This window comes from Ursus americanus, chromosome 30, assembly GCF_024610735.1.
Source record: "Ursus americanus isolate L20-20 chromosome 30, mUrsAme1.1.p, whole genome shotgun sequence".
Classification (NCBI taxonomy): domain Eukaryota; kingdom Metazoa; phylum Chordata; class Mammalia; order Carnivora; family Ursidae; genus Ursus; species Ursus americanus.
In genome coordinates this window covers 8,037,855-8,053,644 of record NC_142156.1, presented here as the reverse complement: position 1 = coordinate 8,053,644, position 15,790 = coordinate 8,037,855, and the positions used below count along the sequence as shown (strand labels likewise).

At 43.8% G+C, this 15,790-nt stretch overlaps 1 protein-coding gene across 1 annotated transcript in view; it reads left to right on the top strand.

Moving 5' to 3' along the window:
• The window catches only part of MYO1H (myosin IH), a 133,371-nt gene that overhangs the window by 96,508 nt on the left and 21,073 nt on the right, over positions 1-15,790 (top strand). The window contains exons 8-17 of the mRNA XM_045791486.2: positions 2,109-2,207; positions 3,349-3,462; positions 3,782-3,853; positions 4,507-4,626; positions 5,548-5,615; positions 6,374-6,479; positions 6,795-6,875; positions 8,730-8,821; positions 10,438-10,532; positions 14,778-14,824. Coding sequence (XP_045647442.2) covers positions 2,109-2,207; positions 3,349-3,462; positions 3,782-3,853; positions 4,507-4,626; positions 5,548-5,615; positions 6,374-6,479; positions 6,795-6,875; positions 8,730-8,821; positions 10,438-10,532; positions 14,778-14,824 — 894 coding nt within the window. The remainder of the gene's footprint in view (positions 1-2,108; positions 2,208-3,348; positions 3,463-3,781; positions 3,854-4,506; positions 4,627-5,547; positions 5,616-6,373; positions 6,480-6,794; positions 6,876-8,729; positions 8,822-10,437; positions 10,533-14,777; positions 14,825-15,790) is intronic.

Here is a 15,790-nt window from a genome sequence, read left to right as displayed (position 1 = left end):
TCCCTGGTGATTCTAATGACCAGCGGAAGTGAGAACTGCTGGTCTAGGTGTGAGAGTAACTTGCTGTCCCTCCATGTCCGCAACCTGTGCTGCATCCTTGTGCTTTCAAAACTAGTTAGGAAATGATTCTCCGCCTCCTTGCCTCCCATTCTGAGAATTGTTGGCTGCAAAAGGAACACGCCTCCTTATAGAAGGAGTCCAGGCCATTCCCATAAGCAGCCCTGGGGGCTGGTGCTGTGATGTGGACTTTCAGAATGTAACCCCCCACCATTCTGCAGCCAGCACTATCTTTGATGTCACTAGTACCTTTTTGCCCCAAGATTTTTGGATTTTTCTCTTCTTTACTGGGCCTGGCTTCGAATGGGGGTCGCTTGTCAGAGTGCACGTGGGGACATCATTTGAGAAAGAGAACGAGGTCTTATGAAGTGAATCTTGTAAAAGAAGGACCAACATTTCCTAGTGAGTCTTGGAGGAAGAGTAGACGTGACTGAAATTTATCTTCAAAAATGAAGCCATATAATGAAGATAAAAGAATCCCGTAATCTCCTTTTACAAACTTTGTACTGATTGTTAGAATGAAGAGTAATTCAAATTTGATTTTTTTTTCCCTTGAGGACCTCGTTTTTCTAACAAAGCTGTATGGCAGCATCACATTGGATTTTTTATAACCTGGTCAGAGAGGGTCAATTTATAACAAGTATTTGTGGGCTTCATTCTTCTTCCCAAGGGTTTCTCCTAGCCCTTTGGTATTCAAATTATTCCCTTTTGGAATGTATCTTGTCTTTACCCTTGCAGATTTTTTTGCTAGTCTGTTTAATTTGGCCAGATCTTTATGCCACAGTGGCTTTGGAAATGGTTCGAACGATTCACCAGTATTATTTTGTTCAATTTTGTGTTCTCCCGTAACTTTGGCAAACTTTGTGGCTTTACTTGGGAGGCGGCCACGCTGCTTCTAAACCGCTAGGTGTCCTCCAAGGACTGGTCCCACCCTTAGGGCGGGGACTTAAGATGGCCCCACCCTTAGGGGGCGGGGACCTAAGCTGGCCCCACCCTTAGGGGGCGGGAGCAGATGCTGCTGGTTGACCCGGGAGGGATATTTGGGAAGTCACAGATTGAACATCGGCCAGTTCACTGGTGAATGTTTTCATGCTACGGTGGCACCTCTGGTTTCCCTGTGCAACAAGAAAATCTTTGAAGGTGACAAATCTTCAGATAGGAATCCAGGAAACACCCTGTACTACAAAAGCAAAAAAAAAAAAAAAAAAAAACCCTCATCTAGAACATCTTCCCTTTAAATTGTGACATTTGGTGGTGTGTGTCTTATCTAGAAGACAACTTCTAAAGTAGTGGGAAGTCTCATCACATTTCTGCAGGTGATTGTCTCCATATAACCTGCCTTTCTCTAAATGCCAAACTTTTATTTTCTCGAGTGAGGGTCTCTTTTCACCTGGTCCCACACTGCAGTTCCCACTAGAGGTTGTAAATACATCAAGATGCTTTCCAAATTTCAGTGCTGTCCTCTCCCTGCATATTTTAGCAGATGTTTATTGAGACAAACATCTTCAGCTTATTTGGCAAATATGACAAGGAAAACTATTTTAAAAAAACATTCCACATTCAGGGGCGCCTGGATGGCTCGGTCAGTTGAGTGTCTGCCTTCAGCTCAGGTCATGATCCCAGGGTCCTGGGATCGAGTCCCACATGGGGCTCCCTGCTCATGGGGAGCCTGCTTCTACCTCTTCTTCTGCCCCTCCCCCAGCTTGTACACTCTCTCCCCCTTTCTCTCTCCCTCCCCCCTCAAATAAATAGATAAAAATCTTTAAAAAATGAATAAAAAAATTAAACACATTCAAAGAGATATACCACTAATGTGTACCTTTGAAAGTTTTCCCAGAATAGAGATAAAATTCTAAAATTTGAAAAAAGCAGCAGTTGGCAAGTCACCATATGCTAGACGACTAGTTAAACCTACCTTTTTACAATTCAGAACATCATAGAACTAGCTCTTGTGTGCTTATAGAGAAAAACATTTCGATTCAAGACTAGGTGTGGGCATGCCTCACTGCCCTTAAAAACTGACGTTAAGCAAACCAATTCTGTGTCAACAGGGTCACTGTGCCAAAGAGTCGTCTATTAACGACAAGAACGACTGGAAAACTGTTTCCAGTGCCTTTTCTGTCATCGATTTTACTGAAGATGACCTCGAGGTATGAGCCCCAAGGGCAGAACTGCTGGTCAGTGGGGTCTGGGATTGACGAAACAGTCCTGGGTTCTTGGTGACCCCCTAGTAGGGTTGCTAGATTCAGCCAATAAAAATATAGCATGCCTAGCTACTTTTAAGGGGCACCATTATTTGGTGACACCATTTGGGATCAAAATTAGTCATTGTTTATCTGAAATTCAAATGTTAACTGTGTGATCTGCATTTCATCCTGCAGACTTCAGATTTCCCAGCGCTGTATGCGAGGAGGCGGTCATGTTTCGTCCTTCTCTCAAATCCAATCTCAAATATTTAGATGTCCTAGAACTACAGGATTACCATTTATTTACACTTCTATTTTTAAACAAACTGGAGCAAATTGTAGGATTTATAAACATTGTGTTTTTACATCTTTTTTTTTTTTTGGATGGTTAAAATTATTATTCTTTCAACCACCAGAATTATAATTTAAAATACTATGTATTTATGTAAATAGATATATATATTTATGTAAATAGATATATATATTTACGTAAATATATATATTATGTAAATAGATATATATTTATATATCTATTATATATATAAATTTATATATTTATATATATATTTACATAAGTAGATATATCTTTATATATTTATATAATTTATCTATATTTATATATTATCTATAAATATATATTTATATATTATCTATATATTTATATATTATCTATATATATATTTATAAATAGATATATATATTTACGTAAATAGATATTTATGTAAATAGATATATATTTATGTAAATAGATATAGATATATATTTACATATATCTATGTGGGATCATGGCATTTGCATATAAAATGGTTTATTGGTGGAAAGGGGGTGGGGAAGATATAAAAATAGAAGTGGCCTTTGCTGGAGATGGGGGGAGGCATCCTCCCCACCCTGTGCTGAAGCTGTTTATTTCTCTTCCCTTAACATCTGAGGTGGGCAAGAGGCTGATTTCTGGGGAAGGAGGAAATCAGCTTGGTTCTGCAAGCTCAGGACTGGAATTGGGAAGGGGGTGGTTTTTCTGGTGATGACATCTCCTGCGATGACATTCGTCAGTTAGGTGGCTGCCCTTCTCTCCCTGTTCTCCTCGCCTTTTCCCCCATGTTCCTAGAATCTCTTTGGAATTATTGCCAGTGTCCTACACCTGGGGAACATCTGTTTCGAAGAGAACCACCAAGGCTGTGCCACCGTGCCAGACACCCACGAGATCAAATGGATCTCCAAGGTGAGTGAGGGCAATCCATTGAAGAGCACAGGGAAGGGCAGGGGAGGGGAGCTCGAGGCAGCTGGATGCCCAGGTCCCAAGTGCCTAATACCCTGTCCATCTGGCTGATACTGTCTAGGAGAATTAAAGAGCGTGGGGGCAGGTGAGGAAGTGGGTAAAAGCCAGCTGGTCAAAAGATCGAATGTGATCTGTTTCACATTTAATCAAGATTATCAGTCAGGGCATATAATCCCGGGCCTGGAAATTGCACCAATTCTTTATAGGTTGGCAAAAAATCAAATCCAGTCACTGAATGGCATTTTGGTTTCCATTTTTTCAGCTCCTGGGGGTCCACCCATCCATCCTTCTGGAAGCTCTCACCCACAGAAAGATTGAAGCGAAAACTGAGGAGGTAAATGGCTCTAGGTGGAAATGTTCCTGCCTTCCTGCTATGGCTGCTGCCTGCCTCCTATAAGAGCAGGATGGTGGTCTTAGAGGAGGCCGGACCCCAGCCTTCCAGCTCCTGCAGGGGTCTCCTGCCACAGCCCCACCCCCCCAACCCCAGCCATTATACAAGCGCTCCATGCCTCCCTTTCACCATGCCTTTCCTCCATGAGGTCTTTGCACATGCTGTTCCCACTGTTGGAACACTGTTCCCTGTGCTTCTCTAGCACCTTCTCATCCTTCAGTTCCTGGGGTCACATTCTCAAAGAGCCTTCCTTATCATCCCACCCCTATCCTAAAAAACCATAGGTATCTCCTCACATTGCTCTCAGCTTGCAACATGACTGTGCGTGATGCACGAACATCCCATCCCCCAACTGTGAGCCCACAGAGGCTGGAACTATTTGTCTTGGTCATGGCTGTATCTCAGCAGCTCCGTGCCTGGCACACAGTGGGCACTCAAGAAATAGCTATGGTCTGAACGCTTGCAGGTGGGGGTGGCGTCTTCCCCCAGCACATATCCTTCACTGGCCATCATTAAAGGCTAATTTGAAAACTCAGGAGGGGGTGGAATTTTTTTTTTTTTAACCTCTGTAATGATGCACCTGTTGTTGTTCTCAGGTAATATGCCCATTGACACTAGAGCTCTCTGTCTACGCTAGAGATGCAATGGCCAAGGCCGTTTACGGACGGACATTTACTTGGCTGGTCAACAAAATCAATTCCTCCTTAGTGAACAAGGTTAGTCCACACATTTTTCGTTGACTCGCTCTCAGTTAACGTGGTAACGTTTTATAACCGACGTCATCACTCTAAAGGATTTGCGAGCATCGCCTGTTGGCTCCCGATGAGCAGGGAAGGTGCCTTAGGTGTCTACGTTTCCAGCACACAGTAGGCTCACAGAAATGCCCACTGAATGATTGTGTCCCAAAGTGTGGGGTGCACAGTATTTGCAGCACGCCAGACAGCTTTTAGCGTAACAGACATTTTGGACAGTACCAGTAGTATGTTTTAACGTGTATAAGAAAAAAATACAAGTCCTTCAAATTTACCCTAAGTGGAATTGTTTAAGGAATAAGGGGGAGTTTATTCAAAGCTAGAAATTAAGGAAAGGATACTGGGGCACAGACAGAGATGTAAAACTTAAGGAAGTAGTGTGTAAAAGACAAATTTGGAAGGCATTGGCTCAGTGCACCATACAGGATGTAAAATTGTGGCCCATTCGAAAAAACAGTCCTGTTCTCTTTAAATATCCATCCTGTCTGACAGCGCTTGGTCCTCTGTTTAAAATGGTATTCAAACCATCTGCCTTCTCTCCTAGACAAACCGCTCCTTTGCTGCTGTCTGTAGAGGTCTCTCTCTTTCTTTGAGGTCGATGTGGACTCAGGAGACTGAGAAGGGCTGAAGCAAGGGAGTGAATCAGAAGGGGGAGGTCTCACTTCTCCCTGGTAGACACGGAAGCTGCAGGGGGATCCTGGCGGGCGTCAGGCCAGAGGAGTGGGCTGGGAAATTCATTTCCACCCTGCAATTCCTCTGTGAGCCAGTGTTGGAAAGAGAGGTGTGAGCTGTGTAACCAAGTCCCAGCTTTGGAGACAGCTACTGGGTTTTAAGAGTCATTAAGTAAAAGACCTAACAGCAAGCAATGTGTGTTACGTTGACTAGGATTTCACCAAGAAAACTGTGATCGGTCTGCTGGATATCTATGGGTTTGAGGTCTTCGACAAGAATGGGTGAGTTTGTCAGCACTTACCGGTCTTCTGTTCTTCTCTAGGGTCTGAGACTGGTTGAAGGCATCTCTAGTGTTACTGGAATTGGTTTTCCCATCCTCAGCAATTCCCTGGATTTCCATAGCCGCTAATGCATAGAGCGTTCCAAAATTGGAACAACCATAAAAAATGCAAACATCTCTTACCATGACTCTTCCGATCTAGTTAGTAAATGATGTGATTAATAGGGGCGCCTGGGTGGCACAGCGGTTGAGCGTCTGCCTTTGGCTCAGGGCGTGATCCCGGCGTTATGGGATCGAGCCCCACATCAGGCTCCTCCGCTATGAGCCTGCTTCTTCCTCTCCCACTCCCCCTGCTTGTGTTCCCTCTCTCGCTGGCTGTCTCTCTCTGTCAAATAAAGAAATAAAATCTTTTAAAAAAATGATGTGATTAATAAGGACGTTGCTTTCTCTGTTAAAAAAAATCTTTAAAAATAAGTAAATACACTTTTTAATTGGTCTCCGTGCGTAGCTTTACCTTTTAAATGTTTGCATCTCGAGGCGCCTGGGTGGCTCAGTCTAAGTGTCTGCCTTTGACTCAGGTCATGATCCCAAGGTCCTGGGATCCAGCCCGCTTTGGGCTGCTTCTCCCTCTGCCTGCTGCTCCTCCCTCTGCCTGCTGCTCCCCCTGCTTCTGCTTTCTCTCTCTCTCTCTGTCAAATAAATAAATAAAATCTTTTAAAATAAATAAACAAACAAATAAATACGTTTTTGCATCTCTAGTTTTGAACAGTTCTGCATCAATTATTGCAACGAGAAACTCCAGCAGCTGTTAATTGAGAGAACACTGAAGGCGGAACAGGCAGAATATGAAATGGAAGGTATAGAGGTAAAACATTTTAATGTTTTCTCCTCATTTGATTTCTTACTCCAGTAAAAGAGATTCACTTGCACAATAATATTTCATTGGAGATTTTATTCTCATTAATACTCAGAATTATGTTTCATGCTTTCTCTGAGTATTTCCGGGGAAATTAGTTTGACATTCAGAAAGTTTGTTTTTGTTTTTGTTTTTGTTTTTTTTAATGGTGGAGATAAAAAATCAGATTTTGGAAAAATAACATTGGAAAATCACTTGAAAAGAGAGAGATTTTGTGTTCACCTGCATCCTCCTTGGGGAATTGTTTTCTCTTTGTCGTTTTAGTGGGAACCAATTCAGTATTTCAACAACAAGATCATCTGTGATTTGGTGGAAGAGAGACACAAAGGGATCATTTCCATTCTGGTGAGAGAATTAATGTTGGCTTAGCGTCTTCGTACAGTGTTGCCAACACGCAGAGGAATTTCCCCCCAGGCTTCAAAGTGTTGCTCAGCAGGAACGGAAACCCAGAAAACGTAAAGGACGGTTTTACGAAGAACGTCTGTTGATCCTGAGTTGGGGCTTTTCGGGGTGCACGTGTGACCTTACCTTGAACGGTCGCACCTCCCGAGAACATCTGTGGCTGCCAATCCAGTCGTTCCAATGTAGACATCACTTTTTAAATCTAAAGGCCAATGAGAAGCTATTTCTTTGCCTTTCCATTTGCAACTATCTCCCTTCTAACGAAAATAACGCGTCTCTTTTCTCCTCCTGCCCCCTCCTCCATCTAACTGTTGTGTGAACAAGATTCTAAAGCCCAGCAGGGACGTTAACGGCTGGTGACTGTAGTTGCCAGGAACATGGGCACCACCCGGATTCAGATCCCAGCCCCCTCCCCATGCTTACTAGCTGTGTAAACTTAGGTGGGTGTTTTAACCTCTCTGAGCTCCAATCTCCTTGTCTTTAAGTGGGTGCAATGATACCGAGCACTTATCTTAAGAGGAGTCATAAGGACGAGCTGAGCTTGTATGTGCCCAGGGCTTAGAATTATGCGGGTGTGGGGTAAGCATTCAGACTCTGTTCACTCAACAGCGACTCATCAGCGCTTACTTGGTGGCATGATTGTACCTTGTGCTTCGGGGCACAGCAGTGGACAGAACAGATCGAATCCGCTACACTCACGAGGCTTTAAATTCCGGCACAGAGACTGACAAGAAGCAGGTTAATGGGCAAAATCAGGGGCGCCTAGGTGGCGCAGTTGTTAAGTGTCTGCCTTCGGCTCAGGGCATGATCCCAGCGTTATGGGATCGAGCCCCACATCAGGCTCCTCTGCTATGAGCCTGCTTCTTCCTCTCCCACTCCCCCTGCTTGTGTTCCCTCTCTTGCTGGCTGTCTCTATCTCTGTCGAATAAATAAATAAAATCTTAAAAAAAAAAAAAAAGGCAAAATCAGCGGGTTGCACAATGAAGAGAAACGCAGGAAAGATTAGATGTGGTGGGGAGGACAATTCAATTTTAGGTAAGATGGTCTGGGAAGGGCCGTGTGGCCATCTGGGGAAGCACGTTCCGGGAAGCGCAGACTGACCTAAGCTATTCTGTGCGCGCTCAATGCTCATACGGATTGCTAGACTAGTATTTTGTAAATATTTTAGGAATAAATACTTGTTCCTGTGTGGTTTTCCATAGATGGAATCAGGAAGCATAGAGATGCTACTTCGAGAGAGTTGTCTCACCAACCTGAACCCGGTTTTTTGTTTTTTTTTTTTTCTTGCTGTTTTAATAAAAGCTCCAGGGTCGGTTCATTTTTTCAGATGGTCAGTTAAATGCTAACAATGTTAAGGACTCGAAATAGGAAATAGACACAGTTGGAGAAATGTGAAAAATTAGATGGACCTGGTTTTATGGCTTTCTTTCCGTGGAGATTTTGCTCCTGGTTAAAGGGGATTTGTCCTTAGCCAGCGATGACTGGTGAAGAGAAAATGAGGTGGTATGTTTGAGTAAGCTGGTCATGGAGGCCGTGGAGCGTCCTTGGGAAGACTCTGGGTATATGGCAAGTCCGATGGGTGGGAGCATTGACTTTTCAAAGGATTTCCAGTCCCTCTGAGGCGTTAAGCGCGTGTAACAGATCGCTGCCCTCCCACCCCCCATGTTCACCTGCGCTTGGGTTAGATGACAGAATTTTAGTCCGACACATTCTGCCACAGCCGCGAAGGCATTTCAACTTGGAATTGATGGCGTGTGACGGACGCTATGGATCAAGGCTTCTCTTTTTCTCTGGAAGGATGAAGAATGTATCCGTCCTGGTCCCGCTACAGACTTGAGTTTCCTGGAGAAATTGGAAGAGAAAGTAGGCAAGCATGCACACTTCCAAACGTATGTATTTCACTCGACAAGCTGTTGCATGGGGAAGGTCATTGTATATCCGCTTTCTTGGGTATGTGGGCGGTGGACCCCAAGAATACAGCCATGTCTTCATACATTGAGACGTGAGGTACCACAATGATACACCAACTCATTTACACACAAACCTTTTCTTAGTGGAAATCAAATTCAAATGAGTCCCGGGTAGAATGTTCTAAGATTTTGTATCTTTCTTATGATTGCTACATTTTGGATAGGGTTGCATGCATGAAACAGTTTTTTCTTTTAACGGTCTTTTTTAAAAGTTAGGTTTAAAATATAAAATACATACAGTGATATGTGTAGTCTGAAGTACACAACCGCACAAATTCTTCACATTTGTGTGTACCCCCACAACACCACCACCAGATCAAGACATAGAGCATTTACAGCACCCCAGAAAATTGAGGGGACTGGCAGTGTTCTGTTTCTTGATCTGGGTGTTGGTTACATGGGTGTGTTTATTGTGCCAAAACTCACTGAACCCTACACTTAGGATATCTGCACTGTCATTACGTATATGGATATATGTTTCAAGAAATGGTTATAAAAATTAGGAATCCCCAGAATCTGAAAAATAATGTTTCGTGAGTATTATAGTCACTCAACATCATAAAAACGTAAGGTAGTGCAATTGTTTCTTAGTGATCACCTGGAAAAAATAAAATTTATTTCACTGTATAAGTAATGTCTCTGTGGCTCACATGTTTTTTAATTCCTCAGTTCTTAGAAGAGGGACCTAATTTTAAGTTTTTATTTTGAGTTAACATACAGTATAATATTAGTTTCCTGGGTACAGTATAGTGATTCGTCACTTCCATACATCACCCCATGCTCATCACCACAAGTACCCTCCTTCACCCCCATCACCTACTTCCCCCATCCGCCCCCACCTGCCTCCCCTCTGGTCACCATCAGTGTGTTCTCTATAACTAAGAGTCTGTTTCTTGATTTGTCTTTCCGTCCCTTTCCCCCCTTTGTTTATTTGTTTCTTAAATTTTGCATATGAGTGAAATCGTATGGTGTCTTTCTCAGACTTCACTTAGCATTATTTTCCCTAGCTCCACCCATGTTGTTGCAAATGGCAAGATTTTATTCTTTTTTATGGCTGAGTAATATTCCACTGTATATCTATACACTCTATCTTCTTTATCCATTCATTCATTGCTGGTCGCTTGGGCTGCTTCCGTAATTTGGCTATTGTAGCTAATGCTGCTATAAACATTGGGGTGCATGTGTCCTTTTGAATTAGTATTTTTTGTATTCTTGGGGTAAATACTAGTGGCGCGATTTGCTGGATCCTAAGGCAGTTCTATTTTGACTTTCTGGGGAACCTCCGCACTGTTTTCCAGAGTGCCTGCACCAGTCTGCATTCCCACCACCGGTGCAAGAGCATTCCCCTTTCTGCACAGAAAGGGGTCTAATATTAGACCTATGCGTGTTTGGCTTCCAATGCTGGCCTTCAGTCCATTGTCATGTTCCTAAACGACTTCTCTAGGCTTCTCTTTTCTCTTTGCTTCCTATATCAGTACATTTTGTTGCCCCGAACTAGGAAGGTTCAGTTCGGGTCTATTTCTGTCTTGCTGCAGCCGGAAGCTGGCGGGGTCAAAGGGCCGGAAGAGGATTGGCTGGATGGAGTTCCGGCTCTGCCACTATGCGGGGGAGGTCACGTACTGCACGAAAGGCAAGTGTCACGGCCATGCAGGTGCCCTGTGTCCATTGACCACATGGTTTTGCGTGCATCCCAGTTGTTCACTGACTCTGCCTGCAGGCGTGCCATTTGATTTTTTTTTTTTTTTAATTCATGATTTGGACGTATAACCACTTCATTTCACCCATTTAAAGTGTCCAATCTGGTAGTTTTTACCGTATGCACTTTATAGTTATGCAACCATGACCACAGTGCATTTTAGAACGCTTCACCCCAAAAGGAAACCCCGCGTGCACTAACCACCACTCCCTTTTCCCCAGTCCCCGCCCTCCCCCCGCCCCCAGCCCTAGGCTACGAACTCCTCTATTTTCTGTCTCTGCAGATTTGCCCATTCTGAGTAGTTCATATAGATGGAGTCTCACCATGTGTGGTCTTTGGTGTCTGGCTTCTCCCACTTAGCATCACGTTTTCGAGGTTCTTCCTTGTTGTTATTTTTATTGCTAAATAACATTCCGTTTTATGGATCGACCCCATTTGTTTATCCGTTCATCAGCTGATAGGCATTTGGGTTTGTGCACACTTTTGAGCTATTAGTAATAATGCTCCTATGAACATTTTCTTTCAAAATGTTTAAAAAATATTTTCGTTGGTCACTTCTGCTTTAGGTTCTAAATTATTTTCACTTCTTTCATTTTTTCTTTAAAAAAAATTTTTTTTACATTTTTTTTTAAAAAGTAGTTTCCATGCCCAACGTGGGGGTTGAACTCACGACTCTGAAATCAAGAGTCACATGCTCTATCGACTCAGCCAGCCAGGCGCCCCTCAATTATTTTCACTTCTAAATAAGTTTATTTCTCTAAGAATCTTTAAAAAGTAATATAATTTTTTCCCTTAAATTCCCAGGGGCATAAAAACAGAAAACATTTCAAAATAGGACGACTCTCTCTCCGCAGATCATCAACTGATTTTTGTTTAAAGAATAGGATACATGTAAGGCTGGAAGTTGCTGTCCCTACAGAAAAGTCCAAAAAGGAAACCTTTACTCCTAGCGTCTCCCTGAGGTAACCACGGGAACCACCAGTTTCTTGTACTTTTTCAGGAAAACAGAAATATCTTCTACTTACATCTGTGGGGGCACACATATTTGTATGCCAAATAACATGCATATGCACACACATTTAAATAACACATGTTGTGATGTTGTGGTCTCTATTTTGCATCTCTTCGTTTAATGACTATTAGAGATCATATGGATTCCAATTCACACTCAGTGAGCACTTACCGCGTTGCCAGGCGCTGTCCCAGCGCTGAAGTGCTTTAAACCTCACAGAACCCTTTTCTGCTGCTGCTGCTGCTGCTGCTGCTGCTGCTGCTGCTGCTGCTTCTTCTTCTTCTTCTTCTTCTTCTTCTTCTTCTTCTTCTTCTTCCTTCCTCCTCCTTCCTCCTCCTCCTTCCTCCTCCTTCCTCCTCCTTCCTCCTCCTTCCTCCTCCTCCCTCCTCCTTCCTCCTCCTCCCTCCTCCTCCCTCCTCCTCCCTCCTCCTCCCCCCTCCTCCCTCCTCCTCTCCTCCTCCTCTCCTCCTCCTCTCCTCCTCCTCTCCTCCTCCTCCTCTCCTCCTCCTCCTTCCTCCTCTCCTCCTCCTTCCTCCTCCTCCCTCCTCCTCCCTCCTCCTCCCCCCTCCTCCCTCCTCCTCTCCTCCTCCTCTCCTCCTCCTCTCCTCCTCCTCTCCTCCTCCTCTCCTCCTCCTCCTCTCCTCCTCCTCCTTCCTCCTCTCCTCCTCCTTCTTCCTCTCCTCCTCCTCCCTCTTCTTATCATCCCCTTATTTTTTTAAAAAGATTTTATTTATTTATTTGACAGAGAGAGAGACAGCCAGCGAGAGAGGGAACACAGGCAGGGGGAGTGGGAGAGGAAGAAGCAGGCTCCCAGCAGAAGAGCCTGATGTGGGGCTCGATCCCAGGACTCTGGGATCACGCCCTGAGCCGAAGGCAGATGCTTAACAACTGAGCCACCCAGGGGCCCCTGTCATCTCCCTTTTAATCTATGAGGCAACTGAGCTCAGAGAAGTCCAGTCACTTGCCCAAGGTCACCAAGCTAGTAAGTGGCAGAGCTGGGGTTCAGACCCACGCCTTTTGCCTCCAGACCCTCATTCCTCATCCATTCTCCACAGCAACTCACAGATTTGACCACATTTCTTTTTGAGAGGCTACAGGCCCTTCTCTAGGGCTGTGTCCTTTGACCAATTTGACGGACACTGCTTGTTTCCAGCTTTGTCTCCTGTAAACACTGCTGTGTTTGATGTTTTTGCATATTTCACTTGGCTCATATGGGTGCCCGTTATACACACAGGCTAAATTCCCAGAACCAGAAGTGGCATTGCTCATTTAAAAGTTCTATCCGGGGATGCCTGGGTGGCTCCGTCGGTTAAACATCTACCTTCAGCTCAGGTCATGATCCCGGGGTCCTGGGATCGAGCCCCACGTCAGGCTCCCTGCTCAGTGGAGTGCCTGCTTCTCCCTCTGCCTCTGCCTGCCTCTCTGCCTACTTGTGTGTTCTCTCTCTCTCCCCCTGTCAAATAAATAAATAAATAAATATTAAAAAAAAAAAAAAGCTTCCAGCAGAAGTTAGTTTGGACCCCTTCTGGGTGTGCACCTGAAAGAATTGAAAGCAGAGACTTGAACAGATATTTGTACATCCACATTCATAGCAGCATTATTCACAGTAGCCAAAAGGTGAAAACAACCCAAGTGTCTATCGATGGCTGTGTGGGTCGACACAATGTGCTCCATATAAACAGAATGTTATTCGGTCCTAGAAAGGAAAGAAGTTCTATCATTCCGCACGGATGAAACCTTGAAGACCTATGTTAAATGAAATCAGCCAGTCATGAAAGGATGAAAACTATGATTCCGATGACAAGGTGCCCAGAGTGGTCAAAAGCATTGAGACAGAAAGTAGAATAGTGGTTACCGGGGGCTGGGGGAGAGGGAATGGGGAACTAGCAGTTAATGGGGTCAGAGTTTCAGTTTGAGAAAACGCGTTCTGGAGACAGATGGTGGTGATGGCTGCACAACAAGGTGACTGTCCTTAATGCCACCGAACACTTAAAAATAGCTAAAATGATAAATTTTGTGTTATGTGTCTTTTACCACAATAAAAATGTTAGTTTCGATAGCTCCAAATAGTCTTCTAAAAAGATTGTATCTTAGATGTTTTTGATACACATCTTTTTTAGCAGGTTCTGATTTTTAAAAAATTTTTAAGTAGACTCCACGCCCAGCGTGGAATCCAAAGTGGGGCTTGAACTCACGACCATGAGATCAAGACCTGAGCTGAGATCAAGAGTTGGACGCTTAACTGACTGAGCCACCCAGGCACCCCTGGTGCTGATTTTGTAATGTCATTTAGTTACTATTAATTATTATTGACGGACTAGGATTTAAGTGAGTACTTAAAATCCAAGTTTTAAAATTGGAAATGGCACATCCTCCTTTGTATGAAGATACCGTTGGGTCCCTCTAGTCCTGGCACTCCAGTTTCGCTTTCCTCAGTGGTGGGGATGATTTTCTCACTTGGCTTCCCCTGCCCACTCTTGAAATTCAATACTCCCTCCATTGTTTCGATGTCATTCTTTTTTTTTTTTTAGATTTTATTTATTCATTTATTTTAGAGAGGTGTGCAAGTGGGGGGAGGAGGAGAGGGACAAGCAGACTCTGAGCTGAGTGCAGAGCCTGACACGGGGCTCGATCCCATGACCCTGAGATCGTGTCACGAGCCAGAAGGAAGAGTTGGACGCTCAACTGACTGAGCGACACAGGCACCCCTCGATGTCATTCCTTTTTTGCGTAGCTCTTTGCAACTGGACTAGGACATGTGTACAATACTTTGCATTAAGACTATGTGTGTGATAGCTAGTAAGAGGTTAGAGTGTAGTGTGTGTGTGCCATCAATTCAATACTGTGGACCTCGTTCTCAACCAGGGATGGGATTAGTCTTCCAGGAACATCTGGCAATGTCTAGAGACGAATTTGGTTTTCCCAACTGGGGAAGGTGCTACTGACATTGAGTGGGTAGAGGTCAAGGATGCTGTTAACTCTTGCAATTCACAAGACAGTCCTCACAATAAAGAATTCTCCAGCCCCAAATGTCAGTAGTGCCAAGGCTGAGAAACTCTGATCTGAGCCTAGGAGATTCTTTTCAGGAATTCCCTTTACAGTCAATTGGGATGGAATTGCATTTTTAGGCAAAGCCAATCATTCAAACGTTTTTCAATGTTTTACAGGATTCTTAGAAAAAAACAATGATCTCCTCTACAGACATCTGAAAGAAGTAAGTCTGGAATTTAACTATATGTATTTCTGATGGTATCACCCATGACGCTGATTTGGGGGTAGAATTGGCCTTCTGGATTTTTCTGTTCAATGCACTATTGTTAGAACTCCAGCATGTCATGGCCAGAACAGATATTCAAGGTCATCTGTATGACATGCCCTTGATTCAAGAATGTATGTTGGTCCTACTGTGTGCCAGGCTAGTTCCGGGCAGTCCTTGTTCTCATGGGGCTTACCATGGGGGCAGGGAGTGGCCAAGAATAAATATATACAGGTGACCTTGAACAACATGACCCCGCCAATTTCCTATGCAGTCAAAAATCCACGTATAACTTTTAACTCTCCCAAAACTTAACCACCAATAGCCTTGACTGGGAGCCTTACTGATACGTAAACAGTTGATTAACATATTTCGTATGTTATATATTATATAGTATATACTGTATTCTTACAGTGAAATAAGCTAAAGAAAAAATATTAGTAGGAAAATCCTAAGGAAAATACATTTACAGTCCTGTTCTATAAAAAAAATCTGCATATAAGGGGATCCACATGGGTCAAACCCATTTTGTTCAAGGGTCAACTGGACACAAATAAGTTACCCATCCGTGAGAAGTGCTACAAAGAAAATAAGGAGACATGATTGAGAGGGACATTTGTAGTTTAAGAGATCAGAGAAAACACCCCTGTGGAGATGACTTTGGGCTGAAACCTGAGTGAGAATGCTATTGGCCATGGAAAGATTGGGGTGAATTCAGGTTGATGGACCAGTGTGTGCAAAGGCCCTGAGGCCCAGACGAATTCAACGTGTGTTCAGTGAGGGGTATGATGGTAGGAGAGGGGACAGAGCCCAGCAGCGTAAGGTCCCCAGGGAGGAGCAGAGATTTTTTATTCTGGTGCAGTGGGAATATACCAGGGCAGCATGAACAGAGGATGAGAAAACTGAGACCCAGAGAAGTCTCAA